This window comes from Pyrus communis, chromosome 11, assembly GCF_041283825.1.
Source record: "Pyrus communis isolate YQ-2024b chromosome 11, ASM4128382v1, whole genome shotgun sequence".
NCBI classification, from domain to species: domain Eukaryota; kingdom Viridiplantae; phylum Streptophyta; class Magnoliopsida; order Rosales; family Rosaceae; genus Pyrus; species Pyrus communis.
Window position 1 is genome coordinate 4,596,820 of NC_142575.1, and position 17,796 is coordinate 4,614,615.

Genomic DNA, 17,796 nt, shown 5'->3' on the forward strand with positions numbered 1-17,796 from the left:
CTTGCTCAACGAAAATACATGTGATTAAATCCCGAACAAAGAAAGAAAAGTATCACACCTCAGTGCCAATTTCATGGTTACTCAATAATGTGTTATTGCATGTTACCAAAAAATAATGGGTTATTGGAAATCCAGTAAAAAACAAACCAAAAAGAAATCGATATTAATGGCAGTTCTTGAGGCTTTGAGCTAAACAACACAATGTTATCATTCACAAAATAGAGAATGAGTAAGTTGTCAGTACCTAATTAATTCTGCAATTAATCCCTTCAATACAAGATCTTTCTAGCGTTTGTATTCATAATTTTGATACCTTATATTGAGCAAACAGTTATATTTAATTTGGAGACAGAATCAGCTTTTATGAGATTTAGAATTATCATTCAAGATGTGGTCAAGAATGTTGTGTACAAGGCGCTATTCTTCGTACGGGAAAACAAATGTCAGCACATAATTCCTCCGATCATATACTAAACCAATAGACTGATATTCAAAATTTGGTGTCACTTTCCACAATCATCACGAACTAAGCCAGTATGCAAGATCCATTGCATCCAAGTAACTTGGGGAGCTTGCAGTGCTTAAATTGTTTCATGGCTCTTCCAATGCACCATTCGACTCACCGGCAACATTGGATGCTCCATTTGATAACCAGCTTGTGCTGTTGGAACTTGAATATATTGATTATGTGGAAGTAGGGTTACCCCGAGAATTACGAGTCTGTGCAGCCGTGCTACTTCTTGTCACCTTGAGGCAAGCCTTTCTACCCTGTGGTCGAGCAACAAATCACAATGTCTATTAGTTTCTTGTTTAAAGACTTCACAAATAAAAGCTGGGGAAATTTCTACTATCTGAAAAGATGACGGATAATTACTTTTCCCATACATTTCTCCAGATGAGAAGCAAACCTCCAGCCACAATAGACCAACCACAATTCATGCACTCAAACACTTCGCTGGCTACAGAAGGATGATTCTGCCCAAATATGTCAACCATGTACTTGCTATTTGCTTCACCACTATTACTAGGATCAGCTACCCTTACCCGTGCTTGGGCTGACAGCCTTAGGCCATCTTCAACCGAAGGAGAGCCAGATGGCTCGTTTTAGCCCTATAGCCCTCTAAGAAATTAATATTTTAATGAATAGTATCATGCCATATTTCTTACCATTTCCAACCGAGACCATATGCCAAACATAGCTCTGTGACAAAAAATCATCTCCAACCGAGGGGTCAAAGAGCTATAGGGCCAAATATAATTTATTATTTAAATTTAAAGACTACAACAACTTAAATTTAAAAACTACAACTAAAATTAAAAAAATACAACTTAAATTTTAAAACTACAACAACTTAAATTTAAAGTCTATAATCATCATCATCATCCGCTATTGTAGGATTATAGTCAGATGTAAACAACTGCCGTCGGGCCATAATTTCCTCTTTTTTTTTTCAATAGGCCTTACTCATTGGAGTGTTATCCAAAGTGTTCCCTTGCATGTTCCTATCATCCATCTCTTCTTGAATTTGTTTTGCCCGTTCTTCGTGCCTGCGGTTGCTTTCTTCTGCGGCAAAGGCATTTTGCTTTACCATTAATCACAATGACGTAGGCACTTCCTGTTGAGCAGCGTAATCATCATTTGCCTTGCCCTTTTCCTTCAACCTTCGGGCCTGGTTTTGTCCCGTAACCTTAGGTATGGAACCTTCACCCGAAGACGGATTTTCTACCCTTATTTCTTGAATGGTAGGAGATTCATGTTCATCCCCAACTGCATTTGAGGATGCATTTCCGAACACCGGTGTATGAGCAACTTTTTCTTGAGGTGGATTTTCAAATAACACCCACCCTTTACAAATTTCCCAACAACCGTGATCATTAAAGGGTTTCGAGTTGTCCTCCATATACAATTCCTCCGCTTGGCGTAACTAGAAAATATAATCACAAAAATTAAAGGAAATTAGTTTATGAAATTAAATGTAATATAATTAAATATTTAAAATAACTTGTGAAAACACTTACTTCGTCGTAGTAATTGGCTCCGTTTTCATGTCTGCTTTCAGCCTTTAACACTGGTTGATGCCATTTATTCAAACTTGGATGAAGATGATTTTTCCATCTTGAAGAACAACTCTCGTGATGTTGGGTATTTGGTGGAGTGGTGCATTCGTAGAACTCATAGTATTTTTTGGATGTACGAGTCCAAACACCTTCACTTGTTTGAGAACTCTCCTTTACACTATCTTCCGAGACCCATCTATAAGCCCTGCAAAGAGTTTCATCTTCTTTTCGAGTCCATACCCTACCTTTCAATGCAGATCCACCCATTTGAAAATTATTGAAAAAAATTGAAGCAAAGATTGTTGAAAGAGGTAAGAAATGTTGTAGGAGAGAAATGGTGTAAGATAGTATGGAATTGTGAAAATAATGTGAGAAATGGTGTAGGAATGGCTTAGATATTTATAGGAAAAAAATAGGAATTTTTAAATATATTTTTTAAATTTGTACCAAAAAAAAAAAAAAATCAAACCCTTTGTTAACTGACATTAGGTAGCCATTAGATTCAAATGTTTGGCCCAGCCTGGGATCGGCTGGCTGGCTGGGTTGGGTCAGCAGGTTGGCCCTTTTCTCATTTTTTTGCCCGATGGGGCCCACAAGCCCTTTGGCCTAGCCCTCGGTTGGAGATGGTTTTCGTGTCATTTCGAGCTATTTTCGGCCCTATGACCCTTTGGCCGGATCGGTTGGAGATAGCCTAAGAGACTTAAAGAAAGATTAGGGAGGTGGGGATGGGTGAGAAAGGGAGTGTGGTGAATGGGGATGGTTTGAGTGGACTTGGTGTGGTTTGGGTGAACTTTGGTTGAAGCTGGTACATTATGGTGGAGACTCAGTCTGGGCTCGAGTAGGCAAGTGTAGAGTGGACTTAGCATGATTTACTGACACAACCATTTTACGAATTTCAAATGAAATATTAACAACAAACCGCTCAAACATTTTCAAATCAAATATTGACAATAAACCGATCAAACATTAACCACGTATCTAGAGAGGTTCTTAGAAAGACAAAGCATTGGAAGACAAAATGCATCATCAACTAAGACCCAAAAATGGTCGTGTGGTTTGGGTGAGAAGGGGAGGGTGGTGGATGGTGGTGGTTTGAGTGGACTTGGTGTGGTTTGGGTGAACCTTGGTTGAGGCTGGTACATTATGGTGGAGACCCAGTCTGGGCTCGAGTAGGCAAGTGTAGAGTGGACTTGGCGTGATTTACCGACACGACCATTTTACGAATTTCAAATGAAATAGACAACAACCGCTCAAACATTTTCAAATCAAATATTGACAACAAATCAATCAAACATTTACCACGTATATAGAGAGGTTCTTAGAAAGATGGAGCCTTGGACAACAAAATGCAGCATCAACTAAGACCCAAAAAATGATAAATGATGGAATCATAGGGATGAGGTTTAGAAGCCTTAGGGTGTTGACTCAACATTGACCGAGTAGTTCTATTTCCAGAACATATTCTCAAATCCTAACACATCCCATAAAAAATTAAACACAAAGACAAAGTCTTACGCACAACGGATGTTGATATCAAGTTTTCAACCGTCGACGTCGTATACCGAATCAAGGGGAGAAAAGGTCAGAGAGTTTGTAACATTCTAATGCGTAAATTATTCTAAAAGAATGGAATTAATCAACATCTTGAACTAAGTCAAGTTCTACAAAGAATTAAAGAATAGGGCTGCAACAATTATACAAGTCAATGACTAAGCTCGATCTACCTTCTACGGGTGTTAAAAAAATTGCAGCTACGATTGTTAAATAATTTAGCATAGATATGGCTACTACGAAGTCCAAACACGATGATCTTTCCGATGTACCACCTCTCATTAAGCCGAAAATTATAAGTAAGGTCTCAATTCGACTACCATCACGCTAATATCGTCACAAGAGCCGCGTGATGTAGATAGTTCTATCAGATTTTTGCAAGCCACCAAAGCTTGCCCGTCAGTGCCTAAGCATGAAGGACGAACAACATCCACTGCTTCTTGGTTGCTAACCTGAAACCAAAGAAATAAATCCAATTTAGTTGATGAGGACTAATTTGATCCAAATAGTATGTATGGAACTCTATTGATTCAAAAGCACAATCATGACAAGGGGATTAATATACCTTATCCCATAATCCATCTGAGGCCATGATTATGAACTCATGTTCGGGTTTGATTCTGAGTACTTTGGTCTCTGGCTCTGGAATTACATATTGTTTAAGCTGCCTATCTCCGATTCCTCTGGATACAGCTAGAGACCCCTGAATTCTCCAAACACCACGGCATAAATCGACATATCCACCCTGCAAAAACAAATTCACCGTAAATATCAATCCCAATTCGAATAAGGCTTTATCTGAAGTAACCATAATGTATAACAATTTGGTAGAGAAGAACTCAAATGCTTACCAAGTTCTCAATTCTGGCTTTCTCGTCTTCCCTTGATGGCCGATGATCAGATGTGAGGACCTCAGCAGCACCTCCACTGCTCAAGACAGCACGACAATCGCCAGCATTGGACACAACCAGGTTACCATTCCTGATCAAAGCCGTCAAAGAGCATGATCCGCCACGAAAATCCTCTTTAAGAAAATCAGAGTCCGTATTCAGATAACCATGCTTAATTGCCTCCTCAATTTCATCATCACCCCTCCTCGCAACTTCATCTAAAATGTTCTTTGACAAGTTCTCTGCTGCAAACTCAGCAGCTTTTGCACCTCCATGCCCATCAAATATACCGAAAATCGCCTGCAGAAAAAAAGTTTCAGCATCTCGAATTCCAATTATCAAACCGCTAATTCGACTAACTACAATCAGTAAAGTCGTAAAACATGGAAAAGGATCCGGCACAATATACGATGAACGGGTGAGATCTCGGGATCCCTAAGAAAAGGATCCGTAAAACATGAAGCACCATTCTGCTTTAATGGATCAAAATATTCTATATATTCTCCAAATTCCTAACATAGAATTCAAATTCCACCATTTCAGAAAAGGGTTTTAAAATTTTCCATCATTTCAGATGATAGAACAACTAATAACATAGAATTTTAATTAAAAATTATACTAAATTGGTTATGGTTTATATGAAAACCTCAACTTGATTTCTCACTGCCCAAAGCTTTCAAATTTCCCGAAATTATACACCAAGCATTCGAATTTCTCAAAATTCAGCTCAATAAAAACAAATTAATCCCAATTAAAAAAATTAAGAAAAAAAGAGAGCAACTTTAGAATTACCTGTTTGGAATCACCTTCAAGATTAAGACTAGCTGAGTAGCGATCCTCCAAAGCCTCTCTCCTCCCTCTCTTGCAACACACGTAATAGTAACCTTCTCTATCTTCCTCCATCATCTCTCTCCTACCCGCCGTCGACAGCGTCGGCGGACCAGTCCCAAATCCCGAGGACACCACCGGAATACAAAGCTTCGCCGGCCTCTTCCTCTTCAGCTGCGTCACTGGAGACCCCGGACCCGAACACGACAACCCGCTTGGCGGATTCGGGATCCGAATCCGAAACGGCGACGACGGAGACGAACACGAAGCCAATCCCGACGGTGATAAGGCCGACGGCGGCGGCGGCGGTAAAGTTAGGGTTTCTGGGGCCGGAGAGATCATGGAGGATTTGTTGCAGAACAGAGACGACGGCGGAGAAAACATCGGCGAGTTAGCAACTGCGACGGAGCACGACATGTTCCCCTTTTCGGTTTTATTATTCCGATTCCAAAGACAGTTTGTGCTTCTTTTTTTTTTCCTCCTTTTCTGCGTTTGTTTGGATTTAAAATTTTGGTTGAAGAGAATTTTGAATATATAAAGGTGGCTCCTGGGGTGGGGTCCACGCATTATTCCGTGTTTGTGGGCCCCCAATGGGCTATTTTTAAACAGTGTTTTGACCAGTTATTTGGGGCACTACTTCTAGAATGTCGATTTTGCCCCTCTTGGATTTGCTTTGACTTTCAGTCATTGCTTGAGATTAAAGTTTTGGTTATTCAACAATTTCATCTTGTTTTGATTGGAATTTCTTTTGTTTCATCTTGGACAAACAAGTATTTTATGGAGTTTTGGTGGACGTCTACGAACTCCTTGTAAATATTAAGTGAATTCTCTATGCTATTTCACAAGAAGATTGGATTTCTTAAAACATAAAAATTATTATTAATCATGTTCAACGTTTGTTAGCATGTTATCTTAGTCATGATTATTAATTTATCTGAAATTATTTAAGTTTCTTTTTAATAGGTAAGCTAATCACTCATTAAATCCTGTTAATGGAGTCTGATTAATCATGTTTTCCTCTTTCTTTGTTTTCTCTAGAATTTGTACATATATGTAAAACCAATGAATTAGCACTATAATCATTATACACATTTTCTTCATCATCTTTTACACTGGCGGGGGAGTGCATGATTAATGTTTTGCAGAGCTGATAATAGTTGGTTAGCTCCATTCCGAGAATTACAATACATTGGGAACAATTTAGGCTCCAAGTCTATTCCGCTGATCGTTCTATCTTTCTTTCGGTAACAATCGCTTATTTTCAATGTTAAAAATAATTATTTCTTTTTATCTCTACAGGGTTATTCGTTTTGAAAATTAAAACTAATATTATCTGAGCAAATTATGGTTCTAGATTTTTGGATGAAACGGTCTCAAACCCAAGCAATTTGAATATATCCAAGTCAATTCCAATTCGGTTTCTAGACCCAAAAATAATCCAAGACATTTTTCTTCAAGATTATTATTGTTATAGTTGGTTATGTTTATCTTATTTCACAAGCCTTTTACCGTTCAGTTGGAGTGCTTTAGTCCGCAGGGGCAAATCCGTCCAATGAAACAACACCGGGCCCCTCCCCCCCCCGGTAAGTCGGATAACACTAAAACTCGAGGAGATAATTAAGGTGTCAAACACGTTAATTAATTTCAATACGGTGTTTGACTACTTACTAACTAAGCTAAGCTAATGATGTCATTCAAAGTGTGGGCCCCCGCGCTCTCTCTCCCCTGATTGGTGGTTTGATGAGCTTCCGCGAAGTTACCGTTGCAAACAAGGTCGTCGTCGTTTGCCGATGCTGCTGTCCTTGTGGGGAGGGAGCTGACTCGGAAATGACTCAGAAATGACCGTTGGGAAACCGGGCGCGTTTACTAACGGTCAACATGTAGAAGTTTGAAATTCCGGTTTTGCACCTGTTTTGGTGTGAAATTTTGGAACTGTGCCACCGTGTAGTTTGAAATTTTGAATGTTGCCATATTTGTATGCCAATTGAATTGCTAAACGTATGATTTTGTTCCAAAAACTCTCTTCTCTAATTATTTTAAAGCGCTGCTTCGCTGCTGCTTACATCTAATTCTGGGTAGACACGTGTCCAAGTTTTGATTTTTTTAATTAAAATTTGGATACGTGTTCACCCGAGATTGGGTGTAAGCAGGAGTTCATGCTGAAACATTCAGCAGCCAAGTATTTTTCATTATTTTAAGCTCAAAAAGTCACTTTCATTGAATTCACATCTCCCACGCCCAATCTTATACTAGAACATGAACAAATTTATCATTGCAATCGACCACAAGATAAAGAAGCCGATTGAAACAAGCATTAGTAGTATGTTATATTATGTTCCCTTGATCTTCTTCTTCTTTTTGAAGATGATAAGTGATCATTAATCAAACAAAACCAAGAATATAATCGGCCAGGAATACAATTCCACAATTATGAATGTAACATAAAGATAATACACAACTTGTTCGATATAACTACATCTAACGAAATGGAAAGATAACGCTCATAATCCTTAAGCGAGCGCATAAACCGACCACTACCGATAACAGGAGGAGAAAATAGCCCCTGATTTGATGTCGATGACTCTATTATGTTGGAGTTTCAATTCGAAGTGGTAAATTATGATTTTAACTTATGATCTAATTCAAATTTTTGTTTGATTTTGATGAATTGTGCGAGTTTTTTTTTATTTGATTTAAAAAGTGATATAGAGGAGTGCAATCTGATTTTGTTTAGTTTAACCTTTTGATTCGATTTGACACAGGAATTTACAATTTACACATACATTTTAACATTGGATGTCAACTTACTCATAATAAGGCCAAAACTTCGTATTGGGCTCACTATAATGACACAGTTGTTCATGCATTTATTTGTCAAACTTGAGACTAGGGGTGGATCCACCTTGGACAAGGTGGGTCGGCTAGTCCCTCCTCAAGTTCAGAAATTCTCCATAGAAAAGTTGGTCATTCTTCAGGTAAACAAGGGTCGAATTTTGAAGGATTTTAAAAGATTTTGAAATCAGAGTGTAATCAATTAGGATTTTAAAAGACTTTGAAATTATGGTGTAGTCAATGTAGGATTTGACATAATTTAAAAGAATACATCCAAATCTAGGTGTAGTCAATTAATATTTTAAAAGTGCGCGTACAAATCTGTTAGTATTCAAAATGTCATAGATTTTGAAAGATTCTTATAAGTGAGAGATTATCTGTTAGTATTCAAAATGTCATAGATTTTGAAGGATTCTTATAAGTGAGAGATTTTATGCAATCACAACATACCGGTCCTTGCACTTGCAAATTATAACTGACCAAATCATAGTGAAAATTTTTAATTCGTGCAAAGAAAATTCATTGTCATGAAATGTATATGTCGAAGTAATTTTGAGCTAATAACATTCTCTATTATCATTTTCTCCAATGTTTTCATCGGCCATTTTTTCTCTGACATATTCTTATGGTATGTTATTTTCTGATCCTAATTATCCTAACTGCACCCAAATCAAAATGCTGCATATGGTTATGGTTAATCTCACAAAACAAGCTCCTCTCCTCACTGATGAACTAAATATTAATGGACCAAGGCTGTATCATTCGAGTTAAGCCCTAACTCGGTTGAAATGAACCCACATGAGCACAAAACTATACCTCAATTCAAACGAGAAATCTATGAAAGAAGTCCATAGAAATCCATATAAATGCATGGATACCTATGATAGAAATCCATATAAACCCGTCAAAATCCACATAAGATTATAAAATCTATTAAAATTCTTTAAAATATATCACTTTAAAAAATTCACTAAAATCCTGTGAAATCTAAATTGACTAAAAATGTCCGTTTTCTCAACCAAAGCCCGTGCCTGTTTTGGGAAATGGAGGCCCCAAGACCACCTAAAACTAACCATTTACCCCCTTCCTCTTGAAGCCCAAGAGAGTGGAGTAAGTCATCTCTTTGGAGCTTTTTTTGCGTTTTACCTTTATTTACAAACTTTTACCAGTAGTTTGTGATATTTTGTGATATTATTTTCAGTATATTTTCTTCTACAATTTTACAAAAGGCACCACGTACTTGTCAATTTTTGTGCAATTTAGTTATTTACCCCTAAGTTAAAATCAATATTCATAAAAGCGCTCAAATTCTGGGCTTTTTTCTTCTTCTTCGTCTGGGCACTTGCAGTTCCAGTTCCTAATATAAAAGAGCAGCTTGTAAGGATTGAAACAGATCAAATTATTTCTACAGATACAAATTAAAACGAAATAAAATATTGAATGAAAAAAGAAAGGGAAGTGGGGGGATTGGATTTAGTTCTCCGACGTCCAAATACCACACAGAAATTGCGGCATTAGATAGCGAGGAGAACATCTTTCTCGGCTCATCTCAAAATTAACACGCACCGAATCGAATTTCAGTGCATGCTCATACGAAATTTAAAGCCTTTCCCTTTTTTTTTTTAATTAACAAAAATACCCAATAAATCACAAAAAGAATCAAAACCCAAGAAAAAGATTGAATTTATGAAGTGGGTTATTTGAAATGTAGCTGCTTCAGCGTTCTGAATCTCCCAAAAGTAGCAGACTTGAGGTAGATAATTAAAAAAAGCCCGAAGCAACACGATCGATTTTGCTTCAAGGGAACGAGTCGATTTGGGAATTGAAAATCCGCAATGACCAGATAGTGAAGCACACAACTATTTCGTATCACATCGGATTCGAATAAAAAAAAAACCAGCAAAAAATTTGAATGGAAACGATAGAGAAAACACAGAAAACGCGAAGAGCGAAGGAGGGTAGCAAATTTCAGAATGAAGGAAGCGGCTGCTCTGATGCCTCAATATATAGAGGACCGAGAGGGAGGAGAGGGTCGGGGGAAACCCTAATTTCCTTCCTTTCCATTGGGTGAATTTACCAAATGGTCCTTGTACCCCTAGAGTTTTTTTTTTCTTTTCCTTTTGATAGTGGTTAATTACATATTTGTCTTCTAAAGTTTTGGACTTTTTTCACTTTGGTCTTTCAACCTTTTTTTGTTGTCTTAATTTGATTAGTGAAACTTTTGAATGTGTGTTAGTTAAGTACAAAAAGGGGTTTTCATTACAAAGGCCATGGCCACTAGTTAACGAACATTTGGAGTAATCCATGTACTTTTATCAAAATAGACTCGGTATATTGTAACGTAATGTTTAGTGAGTAATGACTATGTGGACGGACAACAGTAGATTGGCAAGATACAAAGTGTGCCGATCCTACATCGCATCATATCTTCATAGCGAGATGCATGTTGACAAGGGACACAATCGTTCGTAAAGCGTCGATCAACCTAAGAGTGCACCGATGTAGGACACAGCACATGCTTATCACACGGTCCCTAAGCTATTACAACTAGTGTTTAATGATAGCCTCCATTACAATTGTCCTTGAAATGGTTGAGGGACCACTTTGGGCGGAAAAGAAAACAATTTGAGGACCAAAGTGGAACAAACATTAAGATTCATGGGGCAAATTTGCCATACACTTTAAAAACACGTTCTAATTGGTCTACGTTCAAATTGAAAGTTCACTTTCACCTTCATAAGTTTGAATCAAAATGTAACATTTTTTTTTTTTTTTTTGGTTGCTAAAATACAAATATTAAGAAAGCTCTCAGCCAAACGGATATGGAGAATACACAGATGGGAAAACAAATAAATAACCAAGCTTTCGGGGAGAGGAAAGCAAAACGAATCACAACACGTAACGAAAAATCGACTGTTAGAATTCTGCCACACAGCAGGAAGTAAAACTGTCTGCTAGAGTAAGTGATAACTGACGCCTAAAACAAGAGAAAAATGGTGTAGGAGATGCACGATTGCTTTCACAAAATCGACAGTTCACAAGTCAAATCTAAATACAGTGTAGTACAAGGTGCATCGGCATTCAAATCATCGCTCAGTCATCAATCTGAACAATCCAAGTCGACGCTTCCTCCAGAGTCCAGGCCTCACCATAGACGCCTGACACTATATTTGAAGGACAAGTTAAAGCTACAATACAATCTTTCAGTTACTACACTAAATCTTTCAGTTCAACCAATGACAGTCCATAAATATCTGATAGATAAGCTGAAAGGAGATTAACTTGTATGGAAGTGTTCATTAGGGGCTTCCACAAAGCACAACAATCAGTTGATGAAAATTTTGCATTGCTTCAGTTGATTTGTTTGTGTTTTCGAAGTCTAAACTACGTCCTAAAGGATTCGAATATAACCTGGGACCTTTATTCGAAGAACACTCCTGCAAATTAGGCAGTCTTTTTGGAAATCCATAAGCAACTTCACCTTATGTAGTTCTGTGTGTATGTTTCTTAATGGCCCGACAAGCACATGTGATGAAGTCTAAAAATACTAGAGAAACCTCAGAACTATTTTAGCATAAAATTGCCACAATTCCTGGACAGTAACAGAAAGTGATAAACCCTTCATAATGTTCGGATTTTTTTTTTTATGGTGCTTTGAATTCGTAGCAAAAGAAACCACTTCTCGTGTGTAAAAGTGATAATGGAGATTCAGATGAAGTCTAATAATCAATTCAACTACAACAACTAATTCAAGAATTTTTGAAACTGGCCACTACAAAAGAGGGTCAAGTGGCTGCAAAGCCTGCAATAAAGAAGGCAATTCTTCTATTCCAAAATGGATACAGAAACCAGAGAAGTTCAATGTCACAAAGGAGGTTGAACCAAGAGCTGTAAACTGATTCACTTTTAGATGGTATCCAAATCCCACATTATCTATTGGATCATGACACCATCACATCCAAATGCATCATAGAAAAGTACACACTACAAAGTCTAGTATAACATAATGATAAGATGCTACCACCAAATGATATCGGACAAGAGAAAACAGTTAGAATGTTACCTCTTCCCAAACTCCATCAAATATCGTGAGCCATTGTAACACAAGAACCACAGTAACACAACGACCAAAGTATCTGGCAAGATTAAGGAACTGACAAATGCAATAAACAGCAGAAAGGAAGGGAGAGAACTTCAAATTAAATTTGACCCAGAATGGTGGGATATACAGTAAAAATATTGAATCCTCAATGGCATTACTTCCTCAACATGCAGTTTCCTGCTATATTGCACCAGGCGTTGATGACCAAAAACACATATTTTTATTATACTTATATGTGACATTATGGTAGAAAGGATTAAACAGGTTAAAAAATAGAATCAGTTCTTAGCACACGATGATCAAAGAAACTGTCTAAAAATGAGGCACTTTTCCAAATCATAACAGTAAGAAGAATTTCTTATGAGCTCATGAAATGCTAGGGTCCCTTTGATTACCATTTTGCTTTTTAGTTTGCAGTTTTCACTTTTTGTGCTTGAGATATGAGGGAAAAGAGGGATGAAGAAGTGTGATGGGAGAGAGGTAAAGAAATAAAGAAGAATAAACAAAAACAAAATTTAGAAAGTGAACACAACCAGAATTGGTTTTAGGTTTTTGGTTTTCATTTTGTGTCTCCCTGTATATTATTTTACATCTCTCCCACCATCTTTCCTCAGCTCCACTCTTCTATATCCCTCATTTCTCCCATATATTTCCCTCTATATCTAACACAAAAATGAAAACAAGAAACTAAAAACGAAATAGTTATCAAACATTCCTAATTGTATACTCTAAATGTACCAGATCAAGGAAATAAGTTCACTCATTGAAAGTATGTAAATCCACATGCTCTCTAAACTAAAACAAGTCAAAATATCCAGCATTCTGAAGAGAAGAGAAGGTAAAACATAGGATACTGAAGAGATAACGCTCCCACCAATCCAACATATAGAGCCCAAATGTCACATTGTAAAGATAGATCTTTCGTTGAACCCAATTCATAACTCCGGAATCTACAAACATCAAGCACAAGATTAGTGCCAGATTAGGTCACAGAAAAGTCAACAAAACCATATCCCAAAGATTAAAGAAAAACATGAGTAAATCAGCATAAGAAATTCCAGGATAAAAAAATCTAGTAGGATGGAGTTGACTGTAAAGGTCAGAGCTTCATTGTGATCTTGCCCATCTATATGCATACACACACATGCATATATATATGCATATAAGTGTGTATATTTGATTGGATTCCTACAGAACTTTAAATTGAGAAAACCACAAATGGGTGTTTAATAAAATTGGGATTGTACACAAGATTTATTCTAACACAAACAACAATCTACTTCTATTCACAAGTAACCAAACAGATCAGTAGCTTTACATATTTGTCAAATCCTACAAATTATGTATCTTTTTACCGAATCTTTCTCACCAACCAATCAGAGAGGACGAAGCTGATGACTAACCGGTTTCAGAGAACGAAGGGGTGAGCTCAGCGGAGCTGGCCGGAGACGATGAATCGTTTCTCGAGAGAGAGAGACAGAGAGAGAGAGAGATTTGAGATGGCAAGTGGCAACCAGCGAAAACGAGTTGGTTTGACTCTGACCAAAACAAAAGAAAAACTTGTTCGACCCACTTGAAAGCCCATTTCGTCAATTGATCAATGAGGCCTCTTAGGCCCATTAGGATTAAATTGGGTAAAGCTTTGTGGATCGGACTTTCCCTTAGGCTTGGGCTTTTTAGCCTCAAGAGTAGTTTTATCAACATTCTCACATGTTATGTGTTAGATAGATGAGTAAGTGAAATAAGGTCTCTTGGTATTTTTCGGAAATGCTAGAAAAATCATCCACTTGAACTATGTTTGGTAAACTACAGGATGCGATGGTTGATGGTTGATTTTTTTTAATGATATCAACCTTCACATCTTGTGGTCTACAAAATATGATCTAAAACATGATCTCCCTGGCATTTTCCTTTTTTATTTTTTTTTTCGAGAACCACATTATATGTGTACAATGTTTAGTTTTCTATTTCAATGCTTGTTTGGAAGAATTTGTACTTTTAAAATTAGGATTGAAGAGTCGGGTTCTCTTGTTTTATTCATCGTGATCTTTTTTTGATAACGTGTCATTTTAAAATGTAACTTTAGTTCTTGATATTTACGTTGAGTTTTGAATAATTTTGTTTGTTTGGTTTATAATATTCACAAAAAATAACCAATACTTGCACTTTAGCTTGTGGAGAATGGCATGGTGTCCATGCTTCATTGCCACTCATGAAAGCTAATTGTAGACTTCAAACAAGAGGTCTACGAGTTGGTTATGTGATGAGGTGTTGGTCTGCACAGAGCCAAACCTACCTTTGCCTCCTATCATGTTGGCCCAGGAGTCTAGGATTGCCTAGGCTTATCATTCAATTTCTATGCACAAGAAGATCCTCTTGAAAAAAACGGAAATATTTAGTTGAATAAATAAAAAATTAAAAACTTGCTCGTTTGGCAACTAGAACCTATTTTTATAGAATTTTCACCTAACTATAAGCTTCTTTATTCAGGGATTCTTTGTCCTTTGGCCATTTTAACAATGAATATAAGAATACGTCAAAGACATTTTGAGTTTAATGACAATTCCTGAGAAATTGAGCTTATCATGTTTTGAGAAAACTTTGGTGGAAGTTTTTTTTTTTCAATTTTTGTTGCCAAAATGATTTTTGCAGTTTTAGATGTCCCAAATGTAAAAACGAGGTTAAAAATACTAAAACTCATGTCATGTTAGCAAAACTAACGCATTATTAAACCTAATTGACGAAATAGAATATTTAGGAACACAGACGGTAACTACAAAAACTAAAGTAAGACAAAACAAAATGTCAAAGATAAAACAAAGTGAGACAAAAATAGCACTGAGTGTAAATAATTACTAACAATTGTCAAGTCTATCATCATCATCATTCATCTCCATCATCGTCATCACTTTTTCCTAATTGAAGAAGTTAGTACACTTAAACGATGTTAAATTGTTCATCCACTGCTTATCTTATCTTATCTTATATTCTTTTTCTCTCCTTTGTTTAGTACCTAACCACTCATTGTTTCCAAATTACTTATGACCTTCACAACTACCATTTCCTCTCTGCTTTTCAGCTGAAATTCCATCATAGCAAAGCTCCAAACTCAGTTGTGCACCACGCTGACCTTAAAAAATTAACAGATCCTAATCAAGATGTTATATTTTATGGATTTAGTCGTTGCTTGTATGATATCCTTGTTGAAATATAGAGGCCAAACGCAAAAAAGTGAAACCCTTTTTACACTTGGCCTTACAATTAAGACTTAAAACAAACGATAAGATTATGTTTAACCAAGTGAATCGTTCAATTTGTCCTCGTCATACATTAGGATTCGGTTCCTTCTATAATTGTAGAATCTCTTACGACGTTTTCATAGCTTAATCTGGTAGAAAATATGACAGGCTTTCTGTTTTTGTATATAAATGCTTTAAAATCTTGTTTTTTCCCTCAAACTTTCTTGCATATAAGCAAACTGCAAACTCATATTCAGTGTTTGATTAGGGTTTAGTTTTACGGGAGTTAGACATACATTGTTGACTTATTTTTAACAATTTATGCTCATTTACAGTTCAATCATTCGTATAACATTGTGTTAAAGTTCTCGTTCGTGAAGAGCCGGTTTAGGATTACGTTAAAATACATTGTTAAAACTTACCTCTCAACCATTTAAGCTCTTTTAGAGTCAAATCGTTATTTAATATTCCTTCAGAGTTCTCGTTCGCGAACAGCCGAAGCTCTTGATCATATTTAAATATTCCAACAGCACCATGTCACTGCTCAATCTTTAAAACACGTAACTCAATCGTGTTGCCGCACGCCATGTCAATTTGTGAATATTATAGCTGAAATTGGAGGTTAAGCCTAGCAAGTTAACTATCCATGACTCCAATTAATAAGCCATTTTAATAGATCATTTCTGCATTGTGATTATTTTATTCGAGCTTACCTGTCGAACAAAGCTAACAAATTATTCATGCTTTCAGCTTTTTTTTTTTTTCTAGATGGCGATCAGCTACTGGCCGTGGATACATCATCAATCGTTTCCACTCACAAAGTGTTACAATAATTGAAAATTAGGGTTTCGTTTTCACCATATTGGCCGTCCCCATATGTACAGTGAGATTTCTAATGCTAAATGTCAAACTGTACCAGCGGATTCCTCACGCCACATATCTTGTACACGAATCATAGGTTACCATCAACTAGCTACAGTAAGAACATTATTGAGTGTTAAACAATAATGCACACGTGTTTGGACAAAAAAAGATAACTTTAACGAAAAGTTTCCGGTACTGTTAACTTTAACGAAAAATCACATTTTTACACTAAAAAGTCAATTTTGGTACTATTTACTTTACTCTTTATTTTGTCCTTATCGTTAAAACTCAAAGTCTTTGAACCATTTTCTCATTAATTTTCTTAAAGAAAAATTAGATACTTCTGCGACAAATTAATTGTCTGATAATAATCCCGTAAGTGTATTTGGCTTGACTTGGAATGGTGGAGTTTCTGATTCAACGACGGTACCAAATTAAGCTCTTCCATGCAATAAATTTGTAGTTTAACTGGTTTATCCTTGCACGCGTATAATTGTGTTCAATTTCCTTTTCGGATATCGCATGAAAACAAATTACTAACGGTGCTTTTGTTTGTTTTTCAACTCAAAGGCATGGTTTTTTCCTTGAGTTAATAATAATCAAGAGACCATGACCATAAACAAGTAAGATAATCAGCATTTGTATTATAAAATGTGATCGGCACGTTTTTAAGCACAAAATTCATTGCAAGATAATCTGCATTTATATTATAAAATGTGATCAGCACGTTTTTAAGCACAAAATTCATTGGAGGTAGGGGTATGATTAAGAAATAATTTACCTGAGCATGAAAATTGGGTAAAGATGTGAGAATATTTGCACTGATTTGGGACATGATTAACACGAGAGAGTACACATCTTTGCACCTTCTGTTCATATTATTCAAACCTATCAATTGCATGAATATTCTTCGCTGCAATTTCTTAATTATATAAAGAATCAATTAAAGTACTTAATAAGAAATTAAGAAGATTATATTATTCTTGGTTTACAAACGATAAGCTAGCAGAATCTGTACGTCAGTTTGGAATCAATTATAGGTGTAGAACGCTACCATAAAACTAAGAGTATAAAACTATCTAATCAAAGATTTAATTAGCACATGCCCTTTCAAAAAATTTACATCTTGAATAAATCTAGAACTTCACATGTTATTACGCGTAAATTTATAATAACGCATGTTATAAGGCGTAAATCTATAGGGAGGCAGATTCTTTGCTCTCTCACTTCCCGTACATTCTCATCCCCTCTTGTTTGTGCGGTCACAGTTAAACAGCGTTAACATTTTATATTACTATTATTTTGTCTTTTTATCTTTATAAAAAAATTAATATAAAATGTTGACGTGACTTAACCTTGACCGTACAAACAGGAAGAAGATGAAAATGTATGAAAAGTGGAAGGGCAAAGAATCTACCTCCGATCTATAGCA

The 17,796-nt window shown here is 36.4% G+C and overlaps 3 protein-coding genes, 1 long non-coding RNA gene and 1 other non-coding gene across 22 annotated transcripts in view; 1 reads left to right on the plus strand and 4 right to left on the minus strand.

Moving 5' to 3' along the window:
- LOC137741958 (putative disease resistance RPP13-like protein 1) overlaps positions 1 to 17,796 on the minus strand; it is a 58,807-nt gene that overhangs the window by 9,488 nt on the left and 31,523 nt on the right. The gene's annotated exons all lie outside the window — the stretch shown is intronic.
- Positions 3,664 to 5,824, minus strand: LOC137742625 (putative protein phosphatase 2C 25). The gene is made up of 4 exons (XM_068482537.2): positions 5,292 to 5,824; positions 4,461 to 4,799; positions 4,175 to 4,354; positions 3,664 to 4,061 (listed from the first exon to the last, which is right to left on the minus strand). The coding sequence occupies exons 1-4, from the start codon at positions 5,742 to 5,744 to the stop codon at positions 3,903 to 3,905; spliced, it is 1,131 nt and encodes a 376-aa protein (XP_068338638.2). The 5' UTR covers positions 5,745 to 5,824; the 3' UTR covers positions 3,664 to 3,902.
- Positions 8,005 to 10,134, plus strand: LOC148692718 (uncharacterized). The gene is made up of 2 exons (XR_015953708.1): positions 8,005 to 8,486; positions 8,544 to 10,134. It is a non-coding gene; the product is annotated as an uncharacterized LOC148692718 (long non-coding RNA).
- LOC137743968 (small nucleolar RNA snoR136) lies at positions 9,629 to 9,768 on the minus strand. Its single transcript, XR_011069573.2, has one exon. It is a non-coding gene; the product is annotated as a small nucleolar RNA snoR136 (small nucleolar RNA).
- Positions 11,059 to 13,793, minus strand: LOC137743440 (uncharacterized). 5 transcript variants are annotated; one of them, XM_088678999.1, is made up of 4 exons: positions 13,665 to 13,793; positions 13,116 to 13,211; positions 12,223 to 12,295; positions 11,059 to 11,323 (listed from the first exon to the last, which is right to left on the minus strand). In XM_088678999.1, the coding sequence occupies exons 2-4, from the start codon at positions 13,198 to 13,200 to the stop codon at positions 11,305 to 11,307; spliced, it is 177 nt and encodes a 58-aa protein (XP_088535125.1). In that variant the 5' UTR covers positions 13,201 to 13,211; positions 13,665 to 13,793; the 3' UTR covers positions 11,059 to 11,304. The 5 variants fall into 5 exon arrangements, with proteins under 5 accessions (XP_088535125.1, XP_088535120.1, XP_088535124.1 ...); XM_088678994.1 differs by having other exon boundaries at positions 11,059 to 11,347; XM_088678998.1 differs by having other exon boundaries at positions 11,059 to 11,347; positions 13,635 to 13,774.

Excerpts from the sequence above, each read along its gene's own strand:
- LOC137742625 (XM_068482537.2), bottom strand. The coding sequence starts at position 5,744 with ATGTCGTGCTCCGTCGCAGTTGCTAACTCGCCGATGTTTTCTCCGCCG. Across the intron at positions 4,800-5,291 it reads TTGAAGGTGATTCCAAACAG|GCGATTTTCGGTATATTTGA; the intron begins GTAATTCTAAAG and ends TTTTTTCTGCAG. Across the intron at positions 4,355-4,460 it reads AAGCCAGAATTGAGAACTTG|GGTGGATATGTCGATTTATG; the intron begins GTAAGCATTTGA and ends TTGTTTTTGCAG.
- LOC137743440 (XM_088678994.1), bottom strand. The coding sequence starts at position 13,200 with ATGAATTGGGTTCAACGAAAGATCTATCTTTACAATGTGACATTTGGG. Across the intron at positions 12,296-13,115 it reads GTGGGAGCGTTATCTCTTCA|ATACTTTGGTCGTTGTGTTA; the intron begins GTATCCTATGTT and ends TAATCTTGCCAG. Across the intron at positions 11,348-12,222 it reads TTGATGGAGTTTGGGAAGAG|CTTTAACTTGTCCTTCAAAT; the intron begins GTAACATTCTAA and ends ATTGTATTGTAG.